At 42.6% G+C, this 24,294-nt stretch overlaps 1 protein-coding gene across 2 annotated transcripts in view; it reads left to right on the top strand.

Annotated features, from left to right (window-relative positions):
* The first annotated feature begins 1,263 nt into the window (after positions 1-1,263).
* The window catches only part of LOC122984674 (rho guanine nucleotide exchange factor 17-like), a 74,418-nt gene continuing 51,387 nt past the window's right edge, over positions 1,264-24,294 (top strand). Inside the window, exons 1-2 of one of the 2 annotated variants that reach the window (XM_044355264.1) lie at positions 1,264-1,550; positions 1,675-7,131. In XM_044355264.1, coding sequence (XP_044211199.1) covers positions 1,777-7,131 — 5,355 coding nt within the window. In that variant the 5' untranslated portion in view covers positions 1,264-1,550; positions 1,675-1,776. Of the gene's footprint in view, positions 7,132-24,294 lie in introns of both variants that reach the window. The other variant, XM_044355262.1, reaches the window with a different exon arrangement.

Here is a 24,294-nt window from a genome sequence, read left to right as displayed (position 1 = left end):
GGAACCAGACAATTTGGACATTTTTTTCCTTAAAAAATGACTCAAAACAATGAAGCGATTAATTTAATAGTTGGCAGCCAATTGATTAATCGACTTATCATTGCAGCCCTGATCAGAAACCACTCTGAGGCTTTATTATCAGAACTTTTTAAAAGCCAAATGAACAGTCAGAAGCAATTGAAAGGAAACAAACAGTATTTTGTGCTTGTTGATGCAGGAGATTGTGTTGCTTTCTCTCTTTACCTACTCACATTTTCCTGGACTGCAACCTGCAACTTTCCTGACACGAGCTACTTTTCCAACTTACAGGTTAACAATTTCACCTGGCAACATGACAGTGTCTGCTTCAGATTTCCTTGGAAATTATTGGACTAAAATAATAATATCGTAAGATTTAAACACACAAGTAAAACGGTCAGACTTTGGCTTGAGCAAGTATCAAGATGAACCCGAGCTTCCATTCCAAATGCATTAAAATAAATTTTTTTTTTGTTCACATTTAGCCCTCCAAACTGAATCCTGCTCCAGTGATACACAATTAAAGACAGATTCTGTGAGCTCATTACATTTACCCTCCTCAGAAGTACCAGCTACAGAGAGCTATGAGATATATCCATAATCTACCACCTGACATTTCACAGGTCGGGCCTGTGGAGGGCGCTGCAGTCAACATCTGCTCTCCTCTGAGGGAATGTAACACAGAATTCCCCTTTGGAACAAAAGGACCTGTTAACCAGACAGCCACATGGGAAGCACCACAGAGGGGTTATTGTGCATGGGTGAAAACTTTTTTTCTTTGTTTTTTTTTTGTTTTGTTTTGTTTTTTTCTCCACTCTCTGAATGCTGACACTCTAATTCAGCAACACCATCATGTCAACACACTGTGGTGATAAAGATGCTGCAGAATAAACCAAAATAGTGTGAGGCAAGAGGATAAAATCAAACTGAAGCCTTTTTGGGTTTCTATGTGAGAAAAAGATAAATATAACTGTAAGAATTCAGCTGCACCTGTGGAGATCAAATCTTTCCTACTGATATATTTTTTTAACTATTACAAAAATGCTGCAGGTACAAAGTTTTGCTGGAAAATGTGTGGTTTTGAGTCTAAAACTCCTCACAGAGCTGCTGTCTTTTTCGTACGGGAAAGGGCTATAATTACACCCAGTTTGTCCACAGTATCTGTCTTCTCCTATCAAAAAAGAAAAAGCTTTTCCTCTCAATCCCCTAGGGAGCTATGACAGCCCCTATACCCCCAGTCCCGCCCACCCCCCTCTGCCCTATCTCAGGCATTAACATGCAAAAAAAACAACATAAGTCACGGAAAACCAAATCGTGCCAAAATAAGGAATCCACAAACAGTTTGGGAATTAACGGTGACTGATGCGTCGGGCCCGTGCAGGCGTGCTGACCTGGCGATGGGCAGAAGTTTGGCAACAGGAGGGGACAACAATGGAAAAGTTGTGTTTGTGAACAGGTTGGGAACGTTTTGGCCAAAAAGAAAAACTTGTGGCGCTTTCTTTGCGCGGATGCGTTTCGTGGATCGACAGCATGTAAGTTTTGATAACAGAGGAGCACTCACCTACTTACTATAACACTTTAATGCCTAATCTTTACTGTTTGAGGCTTTGCCAACAAATTTAAAAAAGAGTGATTTTTGGGTTTTCATGCCTTTAGGCTGCGAAGGGGGGGAAATGGACCACAATTCAAAAAGGTGCTTGGATCTGTGATACCCGTGAGGTTAAAAATGTGTGTGCATGAAATCTAACAAAGAAAGACATGGCAGAAAGAGAGAAGAAGAATGCGAATCGCAGCGTCTCTTTCAGAAAGTTGGGGTCTTGGAGCAACAGGAGTGAAGACCAACAACACAAATCAGAGGATTTGGAGGCAGCTGGCGTCGCCCTTCCCCCGGAGCCCAGCAAAGCAGAACAGCCCTTGGCGACGCGTAATGTCAGTGTGTCAAGAAAAGTTTCCAAAATCTCTGCCACCACCACCACCACCACCACCACCACCGCCGGCCTCCCAACCGCAGATTCAAAGAGAGGCTCCTCCACTCCTCTCTCCTCTATTTCTCCATCCATCCGCCAGCTCACTGAGAAGTTTAGCAGCAGCAGCAGCAGCAGTAACAACAACAACAGCAGCGGTGGCTCCGACAGGACGCATAGAGCCTCGCCGGGAGACGGTGCACCAGTGACGCGGGGGAGCAGCACTCTTCCCCGGGCCAGAAGCTCCAGGAGAGAAGGGTCGCCTTCTCGTAAATCATTTCATGAGGACAGCGGTGGTGGATATTTCCAGGATAGTAATACTACTACTGCAGAGTCTCTCACGGACAAAGTGCAAAAGTTTCACTCTGGCACTGACTCTGTGTCAGGGTCGGACTCGGAGAAGAGAAGTGAAAGGCGGATTTTTGCACAGTTAGCCGACAGCAGCAATTCTGGTAAGAGAGATTACTCGCAGATCAATGCATGTACCTCTGATCCCAAAAAGACTTTGACTACAGATGAGGAAGAGGATGTTACTAGTAGAGGGGTTCCTCCGCCCTGTAAATCTCACAGAAGTTATATCTCCCCACACCACAGTGACTTTATTCCCCCGCACTCTGACAAGTGGCCCAGCGTTACCAAAATTAGACAAATTTTTGATGAGAGACAAAGCAAAGCTACACAGCAGCACAAGACTGACACTTATGAGAATTTAAAACAGGTCGGCAGAGGTCATCCAGACCAGCTCAGCCCCTGTGAGAGTGCCCCTCTGTCGGATAGAAGTGACAAGCTTGCACCTTGCAGCTCTGTTACTGAAGCCAGTAACCTTCCTTTGCAGGAGAGATGCATAGTTGGAGCACAAAGCAGAGAAAGTGGTACTGCTAAAGAGACATTTTATTATGGTATGGACTTTAATTCCAAAGCTGACCACCAGCAGTACTCAAATGATGAGGAGGCAGACACAGAGTCACTCAGTTTGAGTAACAACAAAGTTTCTGGCAGAAATACTTTTCAAAGCAGCAGTAGCATTCAAAGTTGTACTCGGGGTAGTCACTACCATAGGATTAACTCATCTCCATACAGATCTCACTGTCCCAGCACTGAGGCAGAGGCTGCCTGTAAGACCCCCAGGACGACAGGGTTGACATCTGACCCCAACCCTGACCTTCAGCCCCCTGCTACTTCTTCTTTGAGCAGTTCGTTGAGCCTAGACACCTCCTCCTGCTCCTCCTCTCTTCAGCAGCCGACAGTGAGGGAGAGAAGGGATAGACAGGGGGTCGGGCTGCCCAGGGATAGTTTACATTCCTCACATAGCTCCTCTAGAGTGCAGGCCCCCACCTCCTCCTCCCCCTTCTCTGCTCCAGCTCCAGATAAAGCCATTACCTCCTCCTCCTCTACTGTAGCTCCCTCCACTGAGCTAAGAGCCCCAGCAAGAGTTGCCTCTTCCGTCAGTTCCCGATGGAGGTTTAGCTCTGGAGACGAAGAGGAGGAGCACATCAGGAGAAGAAGAGGAGGTGGAGGAGGGGGTTGGAGTGTTCCCTCTGGCCCTGCTTCTTCCATCTCCTACAGAGGAGGAGAGAGGGGTGTCACAGAGCGAGGAGGCAGTTATTTATCACGCAGTAAAAATGGCTGGTGGGGTGCTAAGGGCATTGGCAGGTCTTCAGGCAGTGAGGAGGACAGTCCTGGTTATTTAGGGCCCCCCAGTCGAGAGGCAGTGCGCCGCCGCTCGCTAAGAAAGAAGAAGAAGGTCAGTGGTGTTGCTCTAGCAACAGGCCGTGATGATTACGATGATCATGATGGCGAATCAGAAGACAGTGACAGTGATACGGCCTTGACCATGGAGCACTTAGACAGGCACCACCAGCAGAACACGGGAGGAGAATTTGTAGGTACAGCATCTCGGAGCCATTCAGCAAGAGAACCCAGCAGTCATAGAGCCAGGGTGCAGCAATGGGAGCGCATCTCCTCACCTGTGGCGTCCACGACACTTCCTGGTGTATCACGTGTGTCAAAAGTTAACATCCCCCCTTTTGTTTCCAGTCCTGGTGGTTCCCGTTGTAGCAGCCGATACTCCAGCACTGAGACACTGAAGGAGGAGGACCAGACTGGCTGTGGCAACCGTTCAGCAAATGTGTTTTTCAACACTAGCGGAGCGGGAGGCAGCACCAGCAGAAATGCATCCTCGTCCATGCTGAGTAAAACATACCATGGTAATTTTACCATGTACCGCTCCCCTAGCTTTGGTCATGGAGACAACTTCTCCCGTAACCCTGTGCGGGTGCGCCCCAGGATTGTTCCCGCAGTTACTTCCTCCTCCAGTGTACTTCCCAGAGAAGGAGGAGTATCTGCAGGTGTTAGGGGTGGTGACACCATGGCATTAAGGAGGACAACAGGTGGGCAGAGGGTAGATGATAAAGATAAGAATCGGATATCCATGTCCAACCCTGATATCACATCAGAAACAATGACACTCTTGAGCTTCCTAAAATCTGACCTGTCAGAGCTCAGGGTGCGGAAAACAAATGAGGGGGACAGATCCGGGGCTGTGGAGGGGTCATCAGTGTACAGGATGGGCTCACGGAGTCATGGTGGGACCCTCCTGCCTTCTGGTCGACGTCCGTCACTGAAAGACTTGACTGCCACACTGCGGCGTGCAAAATCCTTCACTTATTCAGACAAACCCACAACAGCTGTGAGGTGTTACTTAACAGCTGGCCCCACCAAGAGAAGTTCCTCTGAGCAACAGCTTGACTTGGATGGAGAGAGGGATGGAGGGAGGGTGTCTGTGTCAGACAGGGAAGTAGAAAGTGATGGAGGTGACTCTAGGGTCAGAAGAGGACAAAGGGTGAGGGGTTATGGCTATGATGATGATGAGGTGATGCCAACTCCACTGCAGGAGAGGTATGTGCAGGAAGCCAGGCAGGTTATTCGAGATATCTGCCAGATGAGCACTAGAGAAGATGATGATGATGATGTTGATATAAGGAGAACTGTGGATGACTTGGAGAATGAATGTTTCCAGGTCAAGAAAACAAATGAGGAGAGGGAGAAAGCAGGAGTGAGAGTTAAGGATGAGGTAAAGACAGATCAAGAGGCTGAGTTTAAGAACACAAAGGATAGGGATAAACATGAGAAGGAGAGAGAGAACAGAGAGAGGGAGAGGAGCGAGAGGGATGGACAAAGTATGCAGCTGGAGAAGCTAAACAGCAGGGGCACAGAGTACAGGGAGAACGCAAAGAGGCAGAGCAGAGAGACTGAGAGAGCCTTACTGAAGGGTGACTCGGAGGAAAGCATGTTCTACGACCGCTCTGTGGATGAACTTTCAGGCCATGAGTCTAGCTTAACAGATGAAGGGATTGTGACAGAGCCAGAGACTGGCCCCAGTGACCCCTCCGAAAGGTCCTTTTTGGGGTCAGCAGGGGTTAATTTGGGGTCACGAATTGCTAGGGATGTGCTAGGGCAGCCTGTCACCGTATGGAAGCAATCGGCTCTCCATGAGGTGGAAGGGTTTAAGCAGGAAAGAGAGGAGATGACAGAGAACAGCATGAGTTGTACAAATCGTCTGAATGAAGCCAGCGTACCTCCCTCCTTGCCTCACGCTGCCTGTATGGCTGAGAGTGACAGCATTATCATGGACTTGAGTACCACCGCTGGTATGAACAATGTCAACACTACCAATGAGGAGATCAACACCAACAATGCTGTGTCTCAGGGGTCAACTGGCACTGCAGGAGGAGCTGAAGCCCCTGCGACCCCCAGTGCTATCCGTCGAAGGCGCAAGTTCTCTCCCTCTGGTAATAACAACACAGGCTCTGATTCCAGTAATGGCAGTAATGCAGAGTCAACAATGGCAGCTGTTGGAAATGGGGAGTCTACAGTCTACCGCTCTCTCAGTGACCCCATGCCTCAGCGGCGGTGTTCTGTAGCAGAGGAAGGGAACAACAATTTTTCCTCTGTGGACAGCAACTTGTTAGGATCTCTATCTGTCAAAGGAGGAGGAGGAGGTGCCCCAGAGTCCTCTGCTGTGGCCACCTTGTCAGAATACAAAGGTAGTGTGGCCAGTGACTTGTCAGTATACAGTGATGGTGGACTCCGTGATGATGCTGTTAGTGACTACAGTGGGGTGATCAGGAGCATTGTAGCTGAGCCAGGTGCAATGGACAGACTGATGACTGATGACCATGGCAACGGCAAAGCTCCCAAGAAGAAATCATTCAGTGACCCCAGTCGCCGTAGTGATGCCCCTTTACTTTCCCAGAATGACCCTCAGTTTAAAGGTCAGTCCGGCAGCGCTGAGCCAATCAGTGAGCTGGATCAGCTTGGCCAGATCCCACCTTCCAGCAGTGAACCAATCCTGAGCGAGCAGAGAGAGGAACTTTGGAAGGTGGAAAGTCAGCCGAAACATGCATTGCCGACACAGCCAGATCACTATCACTATGGAAACAGCAATACTAAAGTCAAGAAGCCTCGCTCCAAATCAGAATGCACCCCTAACTCTGATAATCATGATGATGATGATGTAATAGACCAAGGTGGAGAACAGAAAGACGAAGAGGTGAACAAGTTTAACTTTGACCTTAAGCTCGCTGAGGTTCTGTCCCCCAGAATGGTTCGTCGACCCTCCAGAAAGCGTCCAAATAGGTTGGCTCAGTTTTCCCCTCTTGAGGACCCATTTGAACCCCCAGAACCAGGTTCAGACAAGCAAGGGGATCACAGGGTGTCAACTGACCTCACACCTCCTCTTCCTCCTCTCCAATCCCCATCCAAACCCAAACCCAGATCCAAGCATGTCCGCCATGCCAGCGAACCTGCCACCTTTATACCCATCTCCCCACCTCCACAACTACAGCCACTGAAGGAAGGAGACTGCCTCGCGATCCAACCCTCAGCAGATCCTCCATGTAAGACTCCAGCAGACGAGGCCCCATCTCTAGAGGATGTGACTCAGAAATATATTCTGGAACGGAGCGCCCTTGAGAGAGACACTGAGGGCCCAGGGCCTCTGCCAGGTACCAGGGATGGAACTGAGGGTTCAGTGTTGGAGGGACCCAGCGAGACTGGCACCAGTGGAATTACAGAAGCTGGGCCTCAAAAGAAGGGTACAGAGGATATTCCATCAACGCCTATCCCGCAGAGGACCAAGCCTAGAGTGGTGAGTTCATATTTTTTCTGTTTCTGTTCTTTTAGTCATTTTAAAAATGGTTTTCAAAGCCATGTATGCTAGTCCAAAGCTCTGCTGGTCAGTTCAATACTCTATTGCTGCATCATGTCTGTGATTTCTGATGACTTGGATTGAACTTTTATGTGTAGTCTGTCATTGATGGGTAACACAAAGAAGTACTGAAGATATTGTAGTATTAACACCACACACAGTACTACACGCATTTTGAATTTGGTTGGTGTGGAGTTGAAAGGATGTTGCTCTCAAGGTGAAGTTTAGAGTCAAAGCTTTTCCCTCATGTATTAGTGGGAGACAGTGAAAGAATGGTTTTATTACGAAAGGGTCGTTTTACAAAAGGTTTTAAATCTGGTTTCTATTTGAGGAGGAGAGAATGAGTTGTGACTTTACTGTCTTTATTCAGATGTCACATTATGGTGAAACTGGCTTTTTGTTATCATGATGGAAGATGGATAGGGTTTGAGGTAAGCTACAAGTTGTCCTAAATAGCCTTTAATGTAGTCTTGTACAGTTGGCTCGTTCCTTTGGTTTCATTCCTACATCCAAAAGTGCACATGTGCGTCTGTGCTTTTACGAAGTGCTGTGAATCAGAACTCATATAGTTATTTTTCAGAGTGCATTTGCGAGTGCGACTACAGTACAGAAGCCATTAAAGTCTGAGCAGTGTTAAACAAACATCAGAGGATGTTATTAGTTTGATTAAACAAATCTCAGACAAAGGGCATTAAGGAGTGGACCAAGGCCCGCTGCGTGTGTGTTTCTGTTTCCATTTATTTGTTTCATCCAATATCGATTGTCTTGGTGCCAGAGTTATAGAGTCATAGAGAGTGGATGTAATAAACAGTTCACCCAAACACAGATAGGGTGAGAGTGTGTCAATGTGTCTGTGTTACCGAAGCTACAGCAGTGTCTAAACATTAGGATACTGTTTTTCACTTATTATATTACAGCCATTCAAAAGGCTAACTGATTGGACTGAATGATATAACCAAAAATCAATATCAGCTAATTAAACAGAACAATAAATTGACAGTAAATTAATGTATTTTTTAACTGTCACCAGCATTTTATGACTTAATCTTAAACTGAAACTTGTGTTATAGCCCATTGTGAGGTTTAACATGTATAATACTGGAGATCTGACAGAGCCAAAGTCAAAGTTATTAGACAGTCATTGATGTGGCTCTGAACAGGCATGGAGAAAGTAAAAACAACACAGGGATTACCATTCTCACTGAGTTCAGGACAGAAGGTTGTAGACACAACATCCAGGGCTTTGCTTTCACAACATCATAACTATTTTTTTTAATTGCAGTTACCATTTTGCAGCCCTGGAATCACTCAGTTTTGGTCGGGAGGCCAAATGGTGCCTGTGGTTGCTTGTGATTTGTCACTGTGTGTAGTTCAGTAATCTGGACCATATTGTTTTTATTTGTTAAAAATTATCCCAATACGAAAATTTACTTATTTCTCTCAACTTTGAAGTTCTCTCACAAAGCTGCTCTGCTGACTTTTGATGGTATTTACCTATATTGCTCTGGCCTTCAGTAGTTGTCGATTGTTTCAGTCCCTTGTCCATTCATTGTCTTTTGTTGTTGCTATAGTGACAGTAGCAGTAGCTGGCGAGTGACCTCACCAGGCAGGAAATAGGTTTAGGGAAACGGGAAGTTGTTGTGGTTACTGAAGTGTTTGATGATATCCAGCACCACCGGCTGGCGTGTGCGAAAGTGCGCTTCATTGTGTGTAGTGTGTTTTTGTGACTAGCCTACATATGTATGTTTGTGTGTGTGAGAGTGTGTGTGTGTGTGTGTGTGTGTGTATTATAAACTGGTTTCCTCTTTCTTTTTCTTTCTGTGAGTGTGTGTGTGTGTGTGTGTGTGCGCATATTGTTTGTCTGGAATATATCAATGCCTTGTTTCTATGTTTGGAGCCCAGAGTTTTGCCAACATGCTGTGTTTAGAGCACTGCCCTGCAGCTCTGGTGCACCGTGACAGTGTGTGTGATTTGGACTGAATGTAACAATAACTGTGCCAGGCCAAAATGGGGCACAGACAAGTTCTGAGAAGGGAGAAAGAAAGGAAGAAAGAAGGCGAAAGAGGGAGAAAAGGAGTTTTTCCTTTTCTGGAGAGTGGAGTGTGGCAGGCTCTGCACCCATAGTGCATTGCCTGCTGTCTCACACCAAAATGTGTCATTAATTTCACTTTTTTCTATATTTCTGATGTACTTTCTTCTCTTTTTTCCCTTTTCTCATCTCCATCAGTCCCTCATTCCTCATCCAGATGTGTCGGTTATAGTCTGTGTCTGTAGTGTGCAAGCATGTTGCATTTTCTCTGTCTTTTTTATAACAAATTCTCCAACATGTCGTCTTATTCTTCTTTTTTGCTGTCTCTCTCCTCTCTCTGTGTCTCTGGAACATTGCAGTGAAGTGAGGTCATAACGTTTGTCTTGGTGTAAGGCAGACGAAGCCAAATATCAGGTAGAGAGAAAGAAAGACGAAGACAAAAAAAGACGAGAGCTGGAAGGAACGACTTGCTGGCTGAAAAAAAGTTGCGGGATTAAAATAGAACTGAGAGAGAGCTGAAGAATGAAACAGTGACAGAGGGAGGGGGAGGTGATGGGAGAGGATGGTAGAAAAAGGCTAGATTTGTACTTGAACCAGAGGTGGGTCATCTGTACTAAATTAGTATGTGCATACATTTTGATATATTGCTTTGTTGTGAATTACTGAAGTATCCAAAACCATAGATACAGATTTACAACAACATACTGATGTAGGTAACAAACTGTCTCAGTTTGTTACCTACATCAGTATGTTGTTTGTTTTTCATTTAGACATGGAAACTTTGATCTCAGGCATCTATATATGAGAATATTGTCAGAATATGATTATATGGAGACACAGTAATTGTTAATACAACATTATTGCACTAATTTGAACAGAAAATCAGTGAAAGAAAAAGAGCACTATTGGCTTTATTCAGCTTTCTGTGCACTTTTCATGAGTGTATTCTCAAGTTCTCAATGAACACATCTCAGGTACAGAACAGCTCTTCCTTCACAGCAGCTGAACAGACAGGTTCAAAGTGATAGTAATGTAACGTATTACAGAAAACAACAGTTGTTTGTTGAAAGAAGTTACTGTTTTGTTTTTTCCACTTGATGGATTACGATTCCTCTTGAATAATTGTGTGTGCACTTCCTCTGTTTAAGTAGTTTTCACTTTAGCAGGCAGCAGGAATGCAGCCCATCTTCCCTTCTCCTGTTGCATAACAGTCTTCTCAACTCCCCAAAAGAACTGAAGACTGCCAGAGATTCATGTGTGTCATGCATTAGTGGCTGTATTGGGTAATGTTCAAAGTTTCAATATTGATACCATAAAAACATGTTTGATATTTCACTTTGTTTTTTCTGTCTTAACACAAACATTTGTACAAGAACTTTGCTTCAATAAAACGGTCTAAAATTAGTAACACTATGAGTTAAATCAGGAAATATCTGATGAAGGAATAAGTAAACAAGACTAAGAATGTGACGAAGCATTTGATGCCAACTTTAAGTACTTGTACTTTGTGTTTTGGACACATTTGGACAGTTGGTGCTCACAAGGATTTCCATCCCTATTAATATGTGTACTTCTTGTATAACCCTGGCATAAACAAAGGACAGCTTGGTGTCCTGCAAAGTTCTCAAATTGACTTACAGTCATACTAACAAATTTCTCAAAACAGCTTGACTCATCTTACACTAATGGTGATGTATTGCCTTTCATCCTATTGATGAGGCCAGTACAGGTATAAAGAAGATGCTGGTTGCAGTGTTAATGGGTGAAAGAGCAACGAAAGGAGAAAGCCAAAAGAGAAGAAAGACACACATGCTCCACTCTGCATGGATTAGGTCTAAAAGCACAGTGTTTATAGCTTTAGATTTATGACTGACTTTGTTTTATCAGGCCACCCACATGGAATCAAATACTTTCCCTCTGCCTATTATTTTTTCTTTCACTCCCCTGTTGCAATTCCCATTCTTCCCCGAATGTAGTTGTGCTGTAAAGGAATAGTAAAGGTACCAGTTTGCTGTTGACTCATAGGTTTAACTTGAAATTATGATAAAGAGGGAAAAGGCAAAAATAGGCTTTAGTTATTCTAATGGTATATTTGATACATTATTGGAAACTCTGTAGAGAGAAAAAATGGATTTGCAACTCTGTGTTACCACAGATTGTGTGGGAGTTTGTGAATAAATGTTTGGATGTTTTAAAGGGTCAGTCGACAATTCTAAGGCAGCAACTTTGAACAGAAAAACACATACATCTTTGTACAGCTTGTAATTTTCAAGCAGGTTTAACTTCTGGCCACATCTCAGTCAGCGATGTCACAGCAGGATTTATCATCAGCGTCAAGGGCGAGGTGGTTTTGTGACATCACTGTTTGGGGTGTGGCTACAGGGGCAATAGAGTTGCGAAGTGGGAGGGGCTATTCTGGGTGCCCTTGGTTCTGGAAATAAAAGTTCCATTCATTTTTCCCATTGACAACATTATGTTACTCACAGTTAGAGCACTTCTACGGCTTCGATTGGCATGAATTCCTCATGGTTAAATCAGTACAAAAGAAAAAGAACAACTGTATTTGGAAATATCTGGTTCTACAACCCCCAAGGTGCATTTTGGCAATAAATATCTAAACACCAAGCTTAAAATTCTGTGACGTGCGCTGCTAACAGTGGGTGAATGCTAAAGATTACGATGATGAGAAAACTGAAAACACAAACTCAATTCACTTTTAAATTTTGGTTAAATTGTGTTTTAATTCACCAACTGTAGCATTGTGTTTTGTTCTCAACTGCAACAACATAGACTGGCCTCCTCTCCATAGCAATGGCGCCGAGGCTCATGGGTATTATAGTATTTTGAGCCATCCAACATGCCAAAATGACAAGACATGATTTCTCAGAAACAAAGGTGAAATGATTAAAACTCATGGCCATAACTTAAACCACATTATCCAGTAGAGTCCCGTGTTTCTATGTTAAGTAACACTGAGGATATCTTTGAAAGAAAAACTTGAAATGGGACCACAGAATGGGGATAAAACACTTCCGAAACCAGCTGCCTCTCCCACTTTGCATCTGTTTATACTATAAACAAATCCCATTGATATCAATGCAGCAACCATTTTTAGCCATAAATGGCTGTTATTTCATGAGTTGGTTGTTAAGGATGAAATGTCAATGATTGTTGAGAAGTAATTGATTCAGCAGTAAATAAAGTGATATCACATAGGTCGGCATGTACAGAAAAGAAAAGTAGAGGCTAGATATTCTGAACACAAAGTAATCAAAAGCAGCTTTCACCGTAAATGATAAATCTGCCAAATATGTCATGCATGTTAAATTGAATATATTTTCTTTCAAAATGCGCCAGTTTATCCTGATTGTGGTATTTACATGAGGCGTTTACAGTCTGATTAGGCCATTATTCTCATTATTAGTGGAAAAAAGGTCATAGAAATTCTGTCCAGCACAACTAATATAGTAGTTCTGTGATGCAATCAAGAACACTGCGGTAGAAAATTTTACCCTCAAACCAGTAAACATCCTGTTCCTTTGAAAGCAGACTTTAAAGTGAAAGGTCACTATACACACACACATACAGGATACCGTGTGGGTGCGAGGGATTCTTTTTAACATATAAAGGTCAACACAGGTTTAGTGAAGTCCAAAAAGTGAAGGATGCTGAGAGAGGTAAAAGGGAAAGAGAGATAAAAGGATGAGGATGTGGTTTGTTCTTCGTTTATGTCTCCAGCGGATGAGAGGGAAGAGGTGGGATGAATCAGAAGATCAAAAGGTCGCAGTGCAGATACCTGTGGGGTTGGTGACATACAGGCAGTCTCTAATGATAGACATTTTGAGTTTACTTATGCTGGTGGAGGTGGAAAAAGTGTTGTAACTGCGCCTTAGGAGGCTTGATCACTGTACTGAGATACTGACATGACCATGTTGTGGTTCTGTTTAGAGAAAGTGATGGTGTCTATGTAGATTTGACTGATTTAGTAGATTTAATATAACATGCAATTCACTTAAAAGAAATAACAGAAATAACTGAGGGGCTAAACTGGTTCCTTAATGTTTGCTGTGGTTTCTGTTCCTATGTAGTTAAGGTCCCAAGAGAGCAGAGAATTATGGAGCAAGAATGTCCCCTACCTCCGGCCATCCTGTCCCCTTTTCATTATATTAACTTACATTCATTTCCTGAAAACTTATACTAACCCTAACCCTAACCCTAACCTTAACCTTAATATCACTCTAAACTTACCTTAACTTTAAACCAAGTCTTCACCCTAAAATTAATGATTTACATTAAGGGGACTTGCTTTTTGTCCACATAAGGGAGGCGAGTTCCCACAACACGAGGAATACCTGGTCCACACACACACACACAAACACACAAACTTGTCTGCCTGACGCTCTCATGCACACACAGCCTGGTGTGTTTCTTTTGGAACAGGCACAACAAAAATGTTTTTTTGTTCCACTGAGTAAGATTGAATGGGGAGGGGGGTGATTTAATGAAGGACATATTTAGTTTAAAAGGGAGCTGATTTTAGAAATACTGCTGTAATTTTAAAGGTAACTAACTTTAGATAAATGTGTGTTCGGACATCAAAGTCCACTATCATGTTTCTTCTGATCTAAATATATTACCAAGACAAGCACAAGAATGTACAGCAGCCTGTTAGCTTAGCATGGCATAAAAACTGGAAACAGGAGGAAACAGTTCTCTGTCCAAAGGTATCAAAATCTGCCTACCAGCACCTCTGAAGGTGTATTCAGACAGGACGTGAATGCCAGTCTCTGACTGGACTCACCGGAGACTTCAGTTCTTTCTGTTATTTCCATCCAGTCTCCTTTTTCCTCTAGTCTCTAAACATTTATGAAGTAAGATATGCACGTGAATTTCGCTCAAGTTGAAACATTTTCAACTCACACAGACAGGTATATAAACGCAGTAAAACTCTTTAATTAGCACAGTGTATCTATTTTCTTTGTTTAATCCACACCAAAATGTCAAACTATGCTTGTAACTTTCCTCAGTCCTGTTTTCTACTTTTTAGCAGCCCTACATATCACAGCATCTTGACTTCATACTGAAATTCTTAGAGAAATTTACAATGTAGTACAAAGTCATAAAGTTGTGATATGTAGCACAACATGCTAGAAAACCAGTGTTAACAGAATCGCATTCTTGCACATGCTCAGTGGCGTCTGCCGTACAAGGAACTGCTCTCCTGAGAGTGAAAATGTGATCGCTGTTATTGGTGGGCGCAATTGGTGGAGGTGGAGTGGGGGACAGAGGAGGACGGGTGCCTGCTGTCCTCCACAGGGTGGGATCTCTTACATTGGACTTAATGTATTTCATTTTTTTTCATGCTAATCCATGACACGTAAAATGACGCTCCAAGGGAGGCTGTCCTCCCTTACCAATCAACAACCAGAATGCAATATTGACATTGAGTTGGTCCGATGATAGTTTCCAGATTTCATCGTCAATTCTCTCCACTGTAAGGCAGAGTAGCAGCAGTAGATAGCTCCTTGCGTTAGCCAACGCAACAGTTAGCTTGTTGTAACAGCCTGAAGGACCCTTTATACATCCATGGAAGGACTGTAAAGGACTGTTGTTAAGCTAATGGGAGAAATGATCTGGACTGGGCAGCGCAGCAGCTGCAGGACGCTGCCGGGGAGGCTGGAGAGAGAAGCAACCAGAGAAACAACCAGGAGAGTTAGCTCGTTTGTCATTGTTGCTAATGATATCAGACTGATTAACCAGCAGCCATAAAGTTCTTGTTAACTAACAAACAAGATGACCAACAGTCACAAATGGACGTTATGACATGAATACTTCATCTCCATGATAGAAAGAGGAAGACGTCAGACAATGTGAGTCAGATACAGCTTCTCTCTCTGTCTCTTTGGTCGCTAATTTCATCTCTGATGGTTAAATGTCTCTCTGTGTAGCTTTTTTGTGTTTTTTATCTCCTTAACAAGAATGCAGCAGAGATCATATAATGTGTTGTGGGTAGTTTGCTTGTTGAAGTTACAGTGAGCTGTCTGGACTCACTCATTCATTCATTTTTTAATTGAGAGGTTGTTCAGTCACCTGTTGATGTGTGATTAGTGAATGAGTGCAGGAGGTCTGGCTGCTTGCTTCTGACAGTTTCTTTAGTTTGTTTTAAGCTGAGCTGTATATTGTGTAATAAGCTTAAGGTAACTAGAATAACAAGTGTTAACTAGTGGTGTAACGGATTGTAGTTGATCCGTGATCCGTATGGATCACCCCCCCTCAATCTTTCTTGTATTCAGCACTGATCTGAACCTGTATCACATTATAAGCTACTTAATATATTTCTGTATACTAAGAAAATAAATAGGAAACACTTGTGAATCATGTGATATCTTGTCTGTTTTTGATAAGAACATAAATTTGTTGTCACAATAGAACAATACTATAAATTTGAATTTCACTTTATTGGTAAAATGACACATTTGAACCACTCCATGGCTAAAATGAGCACTTCTTTGTTTAGAGACATTATGTATATGCTAAATGTCTTTAAAGAAGCAGCCTTTTCACCACTCAAGCAAATTGTTTTATTGGCATACAAAATTGCCCCCCACCCCTCCAATTTCATCAGGTGGGACAATGATATAGTTTGATGCAGTTTGTTGTAAGATTCCATGTTGGTTTTCCTCCTGTCCTCCCCAATTTTTTGAGTCACCAGCCGCCACTGTAATGTATCTATGAGAGCTTGTGAGCATTTTTGAAAAAAGAAATACATGTAAACCCGACTGACGTGTAGGGTCACTGCAAACAAATCACAACATGAGGCTCCATCTGGTTTCTCACAGCGAGGAAAAAACATCTGTGGGAAAACCGTTCTGGATGTCCTTGCCCCTTGCTTGGTGACAGTTGCAATATGCTTTGAAAATCTTTAACTTTCCCTTTTAAGGATAGTCCCTTGATTTTTTTTTTTCATGTACTCCAGCTCACCAGTGGAAAGTCATGACTGTTAAGACCTGAACAGTGGCTATTCGGGTTCTTGTTCTTTGTTCTTTTCCTCTTTGTTATCCTCATTTCTGTCTGTCCCAGTAGCTTTCCTCCTGACTCTCTCCTCTCAGTCTGTGTGGATCCACCCAGTGTAATTACAGAGCACTTTGCTTATGTAAGGAAAGCCTCCTCTGAAACAGCACTTTCTAGCAGAGCTGCTATTTCAGCTTTTTTGTGAGCACAAGCAGATTTCTACTAAAATGTGTGTTTGTGTGTGTGCGTGAAGTAAATTCCAGTTTCACCTGGTTCTTAAACTTCAGGAAAATGGGGTCATCTGTCAAGGACTGTGTGTTTGTGCCTTAGACATATGGTATATCTCTGGCAGGGTTTCCCTCAGACATGTTAGTCTCCCCTGTAGTTTTCTGTCTGACTCATACATCTGCAGTCCACGTGGCCACAAAGAGGTGAGCATGTAGGTTCACAGTTTGTTGATGATTCACCTAATTTATTTCAACTGCTGTAGTGCCGCTTCATGTCGGGCTGCACTGTTTGCTGCCAGGTCCCAGGCGGAATCACCTAAAATTTACGTTACAGCTACATGCCACACATGCCACAAAAATCCATTCCAGATACAGAGGAGAGGAGATCATAACATGCAGGTCTTACTTGTACAGCGGCAAACAACAATGAACAATGCACTTGATAGCCAGTAGCTCAGTCATTGTGTTGATTTTTTTTTTTTTTTTTGCTGCACAGCATGGCTTAGCACGACACATTACTTTGAATGTCAAATAATAGCAATATATACCTAACTGGACATTTCATCATTATCTTACAGGGAAAATTCTCAAAGTGTTGAAACAATTTGTCTATTCATCAATTCGCTGATCACAAAGAAAACTAATTAACAACATGATTAACTGGTTAAAGTCATTTCTTAAGCAAAATCAGTGCCAAACATTTGCTGGCTCCTTTGTCTTACAGTAAATATGAAAAATTGCTGCTTTTTTCTGTATTTATTATTGTAAATTAACTCAATAGTTTTAGATGAAAAGGGAAAGTTGTCACTCTCAGGTTGTGGAAAAAAAATTAAAAGATCCAATGAAAAATTATATCTGGAGGTTAATTGATAATATAAAAATAAATAGCTCCAGTCCTAGAATGGTTGTTGACATAAGGCCATATAAGTTAATTATTTGTAGTGATATCACATCAACATTAGCATTAGCACACAACATTTTGTGTTTGGCAGGACACCAACAGCCTAGGAGGTCTCTAATCACAGAACTTGTAGTCTCAGATCATTCCAAAGAATTAATGCCATTTACATGAGTAACCCCCTTATGTTTAAAAAGAACAACAATTAGCCAATGTAGGGCCCAGGGCTGCCAACTTTTAACTTCAGCTTGGAGTGAGGTTTGTTCCGTGGGGGTATTTTTGCAGTACTTAGTTCTTGGTTATAATAAAATGAGCATTATTCATAGGGCTGTAGTCAACCAAAGAAAATCTTGGTCAACTAAAATTGTACATAATCTTCAACTAATTGATTAGTCGCGCGGGGGGGAGCTAACCTCCTTCACTTTTCCAGCATTTGGGGAAACAACAGACGTGACTTTTTTAGCATTTATTAACTGACACACTGTAGTCTGTACTGTACATTTACTGCCAGACTGACAACTTACTACTGACCTTTTCCTCTGCCCCGCTCATATCCACCGTCACTTCTCTGCCCCACACTCTTTCCCACTCGCTACGCAAACATACTCCTTAACATAGCCACGCTACCAGTGGTTTCCCAGGCAACGACAGAGGTTGACTCACGTACTGGATCAGTGCTGCACAGAGACTACCAAATGCTATCGATTCGGATATCAAATATTAAAAAAAAATTTTTTTTGGCCTGGCGGGGGTTCTCGTTGTGTCATTATGGAGAAATATAGATTCAGTAAACGCTCAGTACGTTCAGTAAACGTTGAGTATAGTTAGACCCAGCAGTCTACATTAGGTTGGGCGAGTTCAAAGTTGTGAAAACAACAAGGGTGTTTTGAATACAGATAATTTGTTAGTCTGTCCCTCCCGCCGCAGGAAATAATGGTTTACCCCTGGAAAGCTATTGACGTAGCACTTTTCTCCTTATGAAAATAACACGGAGATTATTCGACCAATGAGAATTTAGTCAGACGAGAGCATATCGACCAACTAATCGACCAGCAGACTACAGCCCTAATTATTCATGGTAATGGAATTGATCCATTCGACCTCTCTCTGGCCTTATGGACCAACACCTTTTTCATAAGACTTTCTTTCTGCTTTCTTTTTGCTAATTTGTGATAATTGGGTAGCATTTTTGATGTACTCATATTTTTCTACAAAACATCGGTTAAGAAATAGCTATGCTCCTCACCAGGTCACTCCCACCATCCAACCCTCCCCACTTTAGTCTCGCAGGTCTATCCAATAGAGGTAATATCTGAATAAATTATCATCTTAATACAGACCGAGAACCAGAGAAAATAACGGTAGAAAAACGAATACAGTGTACAATATGACTAAGAACAAACTCAGCAGGGATAAATCTGGAAGTCAGATTGTATAATTACTTTGATACCCACAACCTCACCACTCTCTCTGCTGAAGAGATACAATACAAATACAATACTGATGAAGGTGCTTACCCACCAAATATTGAACCATCGTTAACTAATATTAGTATACAGTAACTGTAATGCAGACGTAGTGAGCTGCACAGTGTGAACAACGCAAACACCACAGTCTCTCCAGCCTTGCTCCACTCATGCTCAGTGGGTTGGATGCTCAACTACAAATCATTGTTATTGGCAAACAGATGATGATCATTGTGTTCATGGACAATCCGTGGAAAGTGCTGCCTTAACCTTGTTTCGCTCTGTGCCTCAGCCCGTTTGAACTTGGAAAAAAAAAAATCACAAATTTTATATTGGAGGAAGCGAAGATGAAAAGTTAGCTTGAGAAAAGACGTGTGGCGTGAGATCGGTGTCAATGGTGTGAGTCTCACGCTCAGTGTGTGAGAGTTGGCAGCCCCCCAGCTAACAAGCTAGTTGCTAGTTGTTAGCCAGTGAAGGATGTCTAGCTGTGCAAAAATGCATATCTCAAATTTCTTAGCGTTTGTGTCATTTTCTTCTGAGATTGTGACTTTTTAGCCCATGAAAAGCCATCACTCTTGTCAGCAACAACAAGTTTTGCTTTGTTTTTTCAAGTAGTTTGGCAGCAAATAGGCTGTGTCTGTGTGTTCATTCCAGTGTTCATTCCAGTGCCTTTGTTAGATGCAAAAAATGTAATTATACAACAACACATCTGTCAGTAATGGCGCAAAATGATGATTCAAGCATCTGAAATCTCAATTTACTGCTCACCACAGAGTAAAAAATTGAGTGTTTATAATTTAGAGCCAAATTCTTCCTTTTAAAACCACCCACCTGGCAACCAGTTAGCTGCAGTGCATATTGTTGTTCAGCCAGGGCATACACTATATAGTATTTTGAATAGTTCATTATGGAAAAGAAATACTGTATTGAATATTCAAAGATTTTTGAGAACCAAAGAAGAATGGTTAATCAAATTATTCATACTGTACATATACTCAAGAAGTAGAGAATGTGGACAGTGTTTGGTTACAGTATTATGCATCTATATACAAGTATGTGTTTGTGCATATCTATCTGTGAACTTCGACTGATTGTCATAGATTGATTGTTGCCTGCATCTCCCCCAGTCACTCACACAATGGTACAATTGTGTCACCCGTGTAGCATAGCATAGTTTACAGCGTGGTCGGACACACGCACGCACGTACACATACTCACACATGCAGGGTTTAGGCTTCAGTCTGACTGTGGGTTGACTGGGCCATTCAGTCCTATTCTTTCACTTGTCTTTTGTCATCTAGTGAAACATGACAGTAGAAATATTCTGCTTCTTCCCTCCTTCCCTGTACATCTGCCCTTATCTTCCTCTCACCCTCTCCTTCGTCCATCTTATGGCATCGGTCCGCCGGTTTGGATCATGCTCTAGCTGCCAGTTGAGAAACGCTCGTCAAAATGGGAATGGGAGGCGCTGGAAATCTCGGAGCGCTGCTCCTGAATGGCTGCTGGGGTCTCGGATTAAGGCGCAGGGAGAGGAGGAGGATGATTGGAAAAGAGAGACAGGCGCAGCTAAGGCCAAAGCAGCCTCACAGGCAGGTGGTGTCTGTCCTCTGTGTGCTTGTGTGTGTGTGAGATTTCAAAGTTCTCAAGTGAAGAGTGACATTCATTTTTTCTGAAGCTAGTGTTGATTTAGTCAAATGCATGCATGAGTTTATGACAAAAAGAGACTCACAAGACTCACTAAAAAGTAGAATTTTGAAGTGAAAACCTGTTTTATTGTATATGTAGTATGTATTTTTCTCTTCACATTTGTTTCTCATTCATATGCTAGAGAATTATTTCACTATTGGCTCTTTTCTGCTGTCATCATATTAATGACATCACCCCTGTCATGTGGATTTCGTCCAAAAGAGTGACTTGTTACTTTTCCCTGCCCCCTCTCAGGTGAGAGGCTTGATCTTTCTGGCCGCTGCCAACCTTTGTACTTAAGTAAAACATTTTGTCCCAAGATGAGTTTTCACAAAACTCTGAGTCAGCCTGAAAGTATGTTGACCTTACCTCAACCGAGAAAACTTGGACGTGTGTGTGTGTGCATGTGTGTGTGTGTGTGTGTTACAGTGTGAATGAGAGAGAATGAGGTATGGGGGTAGTGTGTGTGTATCTGTGTTTCAACAACTTTAGCCAAATAATACTTCTTCTAGTATGTCTGTCTTCTCCCTCTGTCTGTCTTTTTCCTGTTTCTCTCTCCTCCTCTGTCTCACTGTCTCTTACTTTTCCTTTTCCCTCATCACTCCTCGTGGCTGTGTTGTGGCTTGCTAATTGATATGGATCTAGGAATTTGATGCTAATTGCAAGTTTTAAGCACAACAAGCTCATGCAGACATACAACTATCAGCATCCATATCAGAATAGTCAGTGGTTCCTCATGAGTTGCGAGAGATTCAGCCAAGGAGTGATGTTGATGTTCCCTTCCTGGATTATTTCATTTCAAGTAGTTACAGAGGCCTGAGAAGCTAAAAGAAAAAAATGGAGAAAAGCAAGAAAAGTGACAATATGTTTGTTTTTTTTTCTTATCCTATCAGTTTAGCCCTCAGATTTATCTTCTGAACTCAGTTGGGAACCACTAGTTGAAGTATACAATACAACATTATACAACAGAATGGAAGAAATGAGGAGAGATAAATCACTGCGTGTGTGAACTGAACTGTGTGTTTCAGTGATTGTGAGAAAATCAGTTTTCCAAGCGATAACACGTCATTAAACTTCACTTCAGTCACAATGCCACACAAATTAGTTCCCCACATTTCTCTGCGATTGCTGAGTATTGTTTGCATGTGGTAAAGAGCAAGCTAGTGTAACAAAGGCTTAATGGAGTGTTTATAGGTATGTCATTTGAGTTAAACAGGGTGTGTCTTTAAAGGTGTTGCTCTGATAGGGGTTGAAAAGACAATCAAATATAACCTTTGGTTAAGGTTATTGAACACATTGTAAATTAAAGGAATGTATTCTGCTCCAGATTGTGTTTTCTAAGGTCACATCTTGTCAGTCAGTGGCTTCCAACCTGGGTTTTGGGACTTTCCAAGCAGTCACAAGATAAATCTGAGGGAGTCGCGAGATTGATAACAAGACAGGAATAAAAGAAATTGTTTGACATTTTGTGACTTATTCCCCTTTTTGCCGAGAATTAGATGAGAAGATCAATACCATACTCATATCTGTCTGTTCAATATGTAACTGGAGCCAGCAGCTGGTTAGCTTAGCTTAGCATAAAGACTGGGAACTGGAAATAGCCTGGCTCTGTCCAAAAGAGACAGCATCCGCCCATCAGCACCTCTAAAGTTCACTTATGCTGGGATCAGACTCCACGATTTCAGCCCAATTTTGACATGATTTTGTTGTCGTTGATACATTTCCAGCATCGGGCCTGATTATGAACGTCGGGAACGACGAATGGGCGTATAATGTGACATAATCAAAGAACAACGATGTGGCATCTGGGACACCCCATGACCTATGAAATTGTCCAAGGTCATGAATGATGATTGGTCAGGGTGATACTTATAGTGTTGCCAGTCTCCCAACCAAGAAACAGCAAGAATTTCTGGGACTATGATTACCTAATCTGACATGGTCACCATTGTGAAAGACAAAAATATCATGTAGTCTGATCCCGGCATTATAGGGTTTTTCCTCGGTGGTGAGGTTAGTTGTGCTGAGCCACACTGTGAACAGCCTTGAGTGTGGCGTAAGTGTTATTTCACTGCACAGCATGGCAAGGTAAAAGATGTGATGACGTGTTGGAGGTGTGCTGGTCTGCTGAAAATGCAGTAAGAGTTTGGCAGTATTCAGACCAAATCAGGTGGAGTGGTGAAAAACGCCAGTCCTCTTATTCATTTGAATGGGGATAGTGCGTTTCGCAGCGGCAGTGTTGAGCCAGAGTCAACTTTTGGAGAAATGCAACCCAACGTCACTGCGGCTAAAGGCCAATTACAGCCAGAGATCAGGCTGATCAGAGCTGTAAACCCTGCCATTAGGGAGTATAAAGATGTTACTAGGAGGAGGGGAGGACATTTCTCTTCATTTGATAACGTTAAAAGTAAACTTTGCTGTCAGCTTCCTGACTCATTTTAAAAAAGACGAAAGAAAGAGAGAGAGAGCAGCTGTGGTCGAGCGAGCTTGAGAGTGAATGAAGAGAGGGAGTGCCGGTAGTGAGCGGAGAATCAGATCCACAAAACGTTTTCTGATTGTTTTACAGTGGTTACGTTCTGGAGCACAAATAAACACGCCCACACCCCCACACACCTCCGCTCAACCCTGCGGCGGTGGGCCTCTCTGCTTGTACCATTCCTCACTGCAACGTTTAAAACTGATCCACGGACCAGATGGTGTGAAAAATCTCCGGATCTTGTTGTCTAGACCTGTTTTTACTAAACTAAACTACAAAATACAGAGATTCAATTAGAAGGTACTGTGAGCTGAAAACAGCAAGACTTTTAAACAAAACGACCACAAATTGTCGGTTTTGTTTTTTGTACGGACAAACAAGATATAACTTTTAAATCAGTGAGCTCTGTTGAAGTGAGCGTCATATTTACTGTACAGACACGAGTTGTATTGATCTTCTCACTGTATTTCCCAAAATGTTGAATATTCCTTTAAGAAAAAAAAAATCAGCTTCACAAATTGTCTATTTCTTCAAACTTTTCTTTAATATTTGCTTGGATAGTTTTACCTCTTCATGCCTCTAAAAGCTGTCCAAAACAGGAACTTTGGTTCAACAGCAGACTCCTACAACCTGTGGTAAAGAGGTCAAAGGTCACAAGCCATATTTGTCTTGTCAAGCTTTACCTTTTGAACTAGTGTCCAGTTAGTCCAGTGTGTGTGTGTGTCTGTGCACACTGACCTGCTGTCCCTTGGCTGTCTCTCTCACATTCATCCAGCGATGTGGAAATTTCGCCAAATAAAACAGCGGTAATGATCGCCATGGCAGTGATGATGGTTAATGATGATGACTGCCATTTATCTGCAGATTTGTGTGTGTGTGTATGTCCAAAGGTATGTTTGAAGGGCTCACACAAAGCTCCCATCATCCAGTGACAGCAAGGGGGTTGTGGGTAATCGGGTCAGTCTTTACTGAAACAATGTAGTCCTTCTTCACTCCTCAATGGGCTTCTTATTTTCAACCAGGCCTTGACTTTTTTCTCCATCAAACATTTTATTCACCGGTTGGCATTTCAATTGTGCGGTTCTGAAATGTTATTGTGAAAGGAGGAGAGAACTTATTTAGGGTTCACACAGTGTGCTACAGAGATGCCATTCACATCAAACATCCCCAAAAATGTCGGGACAGGATTCGATCCATGAATCCATTTGATTCGGCCATGTAGGGACCTAAAATAATACGCCTGTATTGTATATGGTATGATTGGGATCCGAACCTTTAGTTCAGCAACTACAGGTGAACTGGGAACAAAT

The sequence above is a fragment of the Thunnus albacares genome, chromosome 6, assembly GCF_914725855.1.
Source record: "Thunnus albacares chromosome 6, fThuAlb1.1, whole genome shotgun sequence".
Taxonomy (NCBI): Eukaryota; Metazoa; Chordata; class Actinopteri; order Scombriformes; family Scombridae; genus Thunnus; species Thunnus albacares.
This window is presented reverse-complemented; position numbering and strand designations above follow the sequence as displayed.